General features: G+C 45.5%; 1 protein-coding gene across 1 annotated transcript in view; it reads right to left on the bottom strand.

Moving 5' to 3' along the window:
• Positions 1-2,015: 2,015 nt before the first annotated feature.
• Positions 2,016-7,250, bottom strand: part of Zhx3 (zinc fingers and homeoboxes 3) — a 15,120-nt gene continuing 9,885 nt past the window's right edge. The window contains exon 2 of the mRNA XM_010631410.2: positions 2,016-5,568. Within this exon, the coding sequence (XP_010629712.1) occupies positions 5,558-5,568 (11 nt within the window). The 3' untranslated portion in view covers positions 2,016-5,557. The remainder of the gene's footprint in view (positions 5,569-7,250) is intronic.

Raw genomic sequence — 7,250 nt, 5'->3', positions numbered from 1 at the left:
CAAACATAATTTGGCGCTTACACGGGTGATCGCTGCTTCCTGGCCCTTTTCCAAATTCACAAGATCTGACTTGTCAGGCTGGTAACCCACTGAGGAGGGGAGCTACTGCTCTGCTGTAGCCAACAATCTCACATGGGTTCCAATCAAGCAGACTGCAAGAATGAGAGTTGTACGGGCAGGAATCATGGACAAGTGGCAAGATTTCTAACACATTCACAACAAGGCCATAATTCATGTCTTGCTGATGGGCAGCTCTGAACCACTGGTGATATGAGCATGACTCTCATTGGATGGCACGGCAGTCTCATTGGGTAGTATAAGACACCTAGTGGGACAACCACGCATGAACCTCCAGTGGTTCAAGCTGGTGGAAATGTGTTAAATACAAATTATGGGATCACAGGTACCATGTTGATTGATTCTTACCCTCTTCACAGTATTTCTGTTCTGGGGTTGACACTTGGGAAGGACTGAGCACATGGAGTCTTCTATACTTAGTGACTGAGCAACCTTTATCTTGGATACTTTATCTTAGACTCTAGGTCACTAATTCTGAATCACCCCATTTATCGTGGAAGGGAACATAAGTTAAAAAGCATTAACCAAAAGACGCAATTAACACAGCTGCCCATCTGTGTGTACGAGACATGCGTACACCCCCCCACAGACAGGCACAAATAGGTATGCACACAGGACCTGCAGATGTCCTGGTTTGCCACCTCCCTGCCCACCCCAATGGACAGCAGAAAGATGCCAGCCAGAATGGTGGTTCTCTGCACCTTCCTTGGCTCCGGGGAGCATCAAGGACCAGTCTCAGGCAAAGGAGGACAGAGACAAAAGTTAATGCATTCTCTAACTCCTTGAAGTCCTGTGTACCAAAAGATAATTTTTTAAAACCAAGGAAGCAGGCATTTGCCCCCTGCCCTTGTCCATGTGACAGTCAGGGTCAGCTTAGTCTCATCCCCAGCCTGTAGGTTCCTGTCCTTGCCCCAGACTTAAGGGCAGACCCTGAACTAAAAACTCTTCTGTTATTGTTCCAGTCTAATGAAGAACTAAGTCCTTTTCGAAGAAATCAGGTTTGCAGGCAGGACAGAATGGCTGGCTATTACAAACTAAGTGAATTCAAGACAGAAGACTCAAAAGTGGGCTTTCTGTCCTTTCTAGAGCCACATGCTCTAAACAAATAAGCTCCTTTCACTTAACCAAGTACAAATGCAGGGTCAGCTCAGAAGGCACGGTTAGCTGCTCCCCTCCTCCAAACAGGGTGGCAGCCCACTGGGAACACAGGCTCCCGCAGAAATGGATTCAATCAGGTCTGTCAGCTCCATCTGGACATCAAGTTGGGCTGGGTAGTAAGCCAGGCAGCACCACAAATGCCACTTCCATCTCATCACTCAGACACAAAAGTCATTCTATTCACAAGGTCCCCATGGCCTTGTCAGCTCTGGGGTTTCATGGTTCGGTGTGACCCATCTGCTTATCGGCCACAAGAAGTCTCACAGTACATACCTTGGTTTGAAGCTTTGCTTAGGAAGGGGACTTGAAGAGAAAGGCTTGAGCTCCACCACTGCCTGCTGGCTCTATTGCAGAGCCCTTCAGAGACTCCATGCTCTCCGTGCATATGAAGATAGCCCCCTGAGGTCTGAAAGGGAGGGTGGGAGAGGCTGTTCTCAGAGAAAAGAGAAGCGGGTTCAAGAGACCTTGCAGAGGTGTCTCCACATCTGGGATCAGGAGAACCAGGTCCTGACCTAGGCAGGCTGCTGGCTTTGGTCAAGATGTGTTGGCTGTGCTGACCCCATGTGTCGACACCATGGCCTTTCCACTTCAGCATGCAACAGCCTTATAAATGATGTGATGCATGAAAAATTTAAGTTTAAACCCAATAAACTTCCCAGGGTAAACAGCAAAGAAAGTGAGGGAAAGGGGTTGGTAGGTAAAGCCTAAGCTGCAACTTTTAAAGTAAAGTTCTTCTTGGGTTCTCCTCTCTCCTGTAAAGTGCCTTTATCCCCTTTGACTGTGATGTTTGAACTGACAAGAGCTGCTTCAACCTGAGGATTTTAGTCCACACAGACTAGGAAGACAAAAGTAGCAGGGTCCAACACAGGAACAGTATGTAAGTAGGCAGCAGAGGGAGAGGATGTGCACAGAAACATCAGCACCCAGCCAGAAAGGCTGCCTCCCATTCTCCATGGAAGGCAGCTTTGGGACAGATGTCCTAGAAACAAGGGGAAGAAGCACAGGACTGAGCAAGATAAAGGATAAAGCCCCCAGGAACCACATTGCAGCCTGGAGAGCACACTGGAGCTCCCCTGTGGGAGTAAGGTACGGAGCAGGTGGAAGCCCAAAAGGAACAACCCAGCACCTCTGCCCAACTCTCCTTCCTCCCAGAGAGCAAGGCGTGGGGCTTTGGTCCACCTAAACAGCTGCCTGTCACTGTCGAGAAAGCTCAAAGCCTACTAAATCTCAAGGTGCTGGTGAGCTATCAAGCTAGGGCATTCTTTTTCAGGAACCCAAGCCTTGAAAATGATTTTCCTCCTCCCAAAATAGAAAAGGTTCTCTACAGTCAAAAATGAAAACAACCAAAACATGCAAAGTTTATGTATCACCAATTCAAATTTTCTTTATCAGAATGTCATCTGGCTGAGGCAGGAAGATCACCATAAGGTCAAGGCCAGTCTGAACTACATAGCAAGACCTTGTCTCAAAAAAAAAAGTAATCTGGCTTCACCTGTTAGAATTGGATATATAATCTCATGTAAAAAAACAAAACAGGTACAATAGGCAACAAGAAACATTAAGTCCGTCCAAGGGCATACAGAAAAAAGGGAAAATACTCGTCACCTTATTGATACAGGCTTTTTCTTGACAGCACCTATATTTAACCCTTTAGCAGTGCATCCTAAGATGAGCCACAGACCTGGCTGCTGGCATCTCATAGCCCCTACTGCCACTGTCAGTGTGCTTCTGACACCGGGCACACTGCATTCAGGGCTTGCACTCGAAGCCCTGAGTCCCTACTCAGTGATGGCCTCCTTCAGTGTCACCTTTGATTTTCTTATTCTTCCCAGTTCAAACCACGCTTTCTCACTTCCATCTAAGAGCGCAAGAGGAAGCAGAGTCTGTCCAGTCTGCTAGACTTATCTGGGCCATCTTGCCATTTGTGGTGGTGACATCTGTGAAAAACATGCTGGGACTCATGTCATTGTAACTTCCATCTAAAACATAACCTGGTACCCGAGGCCGGGGCACTCTCTGTCATGTATGAACTTGTCACCATGTGACTTATTTTTTCTGCTTTGCTCTGGGTTGTAGATTAAAGTTCAATACATAACCAAGAGGACCCTCTCAATAGACCCTACCATTTGGACACTGCATATAGAGCTCTGGAGGTGACACTAGCAAGAATCTCGGGGCGATGTACTGGCCAGCTTCTCAGACTCTTGGCTTTGTGCTAGGCCCCCACAGCAGTTGGCCAAGGCACCAGCATTCCCTGTCACACAGGCCACTTCCCCCAAAACCCACATGCCAGGAAGTTCCTCAAGGGTACATACACATCACGTGTACATTTTACAAGCAAATTATCAAATGAGTATCTTTACTGTATATATAAGTAGATAGATAATATAAATTAAACTGCACATACATAAACACTAAAGGAAAAATTCCAGGTATCTGTTCTCTGAAGGAAGGCACTCACTCTTCATTCTTAGCAACTCCTCAAAGGCTTTTAGAACCAAATAGACTCAATTCCCAAATGCAAAGAATACAAAAATAAGCTGCAAAACTTGCCAAGTACTCACAAGTCTCCAATTTGAGACAAATAAGAAGTGGCCCCTATTGGGACATGGAGGGCAAGAAAAGAGACTTTAGAAGAACAATGGTTCAAAGGCTTTGCTCTTCAGAGAAAGCCCTCTCCTGGAAAACAAAAGGTGCAGCCACCATGCTTGTCCTTGAAGCCAAGTCAGCAGGGTGCCTTGGCTATTCCAGTTCTCTGGTAGGGGAAGGAGGAAGGCCTAGAACATACCAGCTTTCTTGCCCAAAGCCCTTGTCCTACTCTGGGCCTTCTGGTGCTCCACTCTCTCCCAGGTCTGGGAGTGAGCCCATGAGGTCCTAGTACCTGTGCCTGGTGCTTTGGGAAGCAAGATGTTTCTAAGCGGTGATGCAAAGGTAAGGAGGTCCTTAGCGAGCCCCACCCCACCCCAACTGCTCTCAGAGTGGCCAGTGCTGGGGAAATAGGGGCATTACATTTAGTACAACTACAAGCACATTTTCTGTCATTTCAAAGGCACCTTTTCCTATAGTTTTTCTCAATTCAAAGAAAGACATGACATAAAAGAGTTCTTGATTCCCAGTTTAACAATATAAGTACAGAATTTTAAAACATCCTCACAAGGACCAGTGATGTCGAGCAACGCTGAGGCATACACCCAGCAACTGGCCAGGCCCTGGTGTGCAGCTGGGTCAACCTGGATATTCTGCCAGGAACTACCTACTTGCAGGTCTTTGTGCTCAAAATTACCAGCTCTGATAATTGTAAACAGTCCCTGAATCCCTTCAGCCCTCACTCACTGCTGAGCCAGTGTTCTCCCCTCCCAACCAGCAGGAGGCTTTGCTGTGCATGGGGAGAAAGGTCTCCGAGCTGTGTCCAGGGCTAGAGGATGTGGGTATACCTTCCACTTCTGCCCCACCTCTCTGCCTTTTCCATTTCCTCTCACTCTAAGTCTCTGGATTAAAGGGGGAAAGTAAAGTGGGTACACAGGTCAGTATATTAGGCTTAACAACAAATGTTTCCTTAATCTAAAAACCAAAAAGTTATGGTCCATGATTCAGACTCCCATGAAATTACAGTAACCCCCAGAATTACAGTAACAACTGAAGAGTGGTGAGCGTCCAACACTAATCTCAGCTGGGCCATTTTCTGAACTGATCAGCCCACGAGGCAAGGCAAGCTGGGCATGAAACGTGGCTGGTTACTGCTTAAGGAGGCAGAGTTCTCTTCAAAATACTGCTGCTTGCAGGAAGATGAGGTGGAGGTCCAGGGGCCTGGACACAGTCCTAAGTGTGCCTTTAACACCTGCCTGCCTGTGGAAGGTGAGGGAACTCATGGCCCAGCACTCTCCAGAGAACAGACACGCAGCATTTTCAGAGATGATGTGAACAGTATACTCCTTTGCTAACCAAAGTTTTTATATAGTGAAAGTGTTTGTAACCTGTTTTATTAAATGTATATAGGCAGATATGTATGTTAAAAACTTGATCCTGTGTCTACAAATATGAAATCTGGACTATTTTTATCCTTAGTAGGCAAAGGAAAAGTCCTACACTGTGGGGGAAGGACTGATGATGACCCCTGCTTGCCACTTGCTTGGTGGTGGCAGGCCCAGGATGAAGATGGCAGCATTGGGCTCCAGGCTCTCAGTGAGACTTCTGGAGGCTCTTCTGGGTGCCCAGCACTGGCCACGGAAACAACATGTGGCAGTAGAGAGGTGGATTTGGCTCTTCCACATGGCAGGCAGCATCCCAGACTGGTCGGTCCTTCATAGCAGTTGGATCAAATTCACTCTGTTTCTAGGGAGAAAACACATTCCTGTCACTGTGTGGCAGCTGCAGCTTGTATATCCCTATGGCCCTGGTCCTCACTATGGCAGGGTGTCCTCACTGGCTTTAGGGATTTCTTAATCCCATGAGCAGGGCCTTCCTATCAGCCACTCCATCTCCAGCCTGAGGGAAGGTGGGAAAGAGTGTGTGGCTCAGGACCGGACACTGGATAAGTCAGGCAAGGCCTTTGGACTCTCCACGGCCCCTGCCAAATTCCAGACCTAGCCGGGGACGCAGCAGCCCAGCCTCCTCAGGCCCACAACCCCTTGTTTGAACAGTACTCCAGGCTGCAGAGTGCTGGCTTCACCCTCCTGGTTTCCTGGAACACATCACATTAACATCACAGCAGCTGGGTCTAGTTCTACAAAGTCTTCATTTATAACTTGTAAGCCTAAAAATTCAGTAAGGCTGATCAGAGAGGATGCATACAGATAAGGCCCTAACATCCAGGCTGGCTGAGAAATGTAAGCAACCAGATGTGGATAATCAGACACACCTCAAAAGATGAGGCCACAAAGGCATGGCCACCCTGCTGCTCCTGCCATGTCCCACAGTGGACACCACATTTCACTTTTTGTTGCTTTTAGTAACTGAAGGGAGTCAGTGCTTATGAGTCAGACCCATTCATTGTATTAAGTACCTTCACCATGTTGTAAAGCTACTTCGTCATCCTAAATCAAAATGATGTACCTATTAAACAGCAACGCTCAATCATTTCTTCTTTCTAGGCCTTTGTATCCTGTATTCTGCTTTCTGTCTCCATAAATTTGTCTATTCTAGACACTTCATATACACGCAGTCATACAGTATTTCTCTTTTATGTCTGGCTTGTTTCACTTAGCTCAATGTTTTTAGGGCCCATTTTTGTAGAATGCATCTGAATTTCATTCCATTTATGACTAAATAATATTCCCTGTCTGTATACACCATGCATTTTGCTTATTCATCTTTCAGTGGACACTAGGAAAACTTTTGGATCTTGTGAAGAATGCTTCTGTAAAGACTGGTGTATAAATATTTGAATTTTTCTTTCCAACCCTTTTGGTTATATACCTAAGAATCAAATCACCAGATTAAATAATTCAATTTCATGAAGAACTGCCAAATTGCCTCCAAAAGTTTTACACTGCAACAAGCAATCAAATTTCTTACCAGAGCATGTTATTTTGTGTGTGCACATATACGTGTGATAGCTGTCCTAAGTGTGAACTTGAGTCTCACTGTGGATTTATTTTTATTTTTAACTTTTTTTAGACAGGGTCTTGCTATGTATTCCAGGCCAGTCTTGAACTCACCATGTAGCCCAAGCTGGCCTCAAATACAGAGATCCTCTTCCCTCCGCTCTGAGTGCTGAAATTATAGCTGTGCACTACCACACCTGGCTCTCATTGTGGTTTTGACCTACATTTCCCTAATGGCTAAAGATGTTGATCATCTTGTCACATGCTTATTGGCCATTTATATATCTTAGAGAAATAACATAAAAGCATTTAATCATTTTTGTTTGTTGAGTTGCAAAACTTCTATATATATTTTGACAGTCTCATTAAATATATGACTTTCAGATATTTTTCTTATTCTGTTGCTAGTCTTTTCACTCTCTTTAAAGTGTTCTTTGATATAAAAAAAAAAAAATTTTTTTTTTTTTTTTG

The sequence above is a fragment of the Fukomys damarensis genome, unplaced genomic scaffold (genome assembly GCF_012274545.1).
Source record: "Fukomys damarensis isolate Sample0158 unplaced genomic scaffold, DMR_v1.0_HiC HiC_scaffold_22, whole genome shotgun sequence".
In the NCBI taxonomy this organism is placed as follows: Eukaryota; Metazoa; Chordata; class Mammalia; order Rodentia; family Bathyergidae; genus Fukomys; species Fukomys damarensis.
This window is presented reverse-complemented; position numbering and strand designations above follow the sequence as displayed.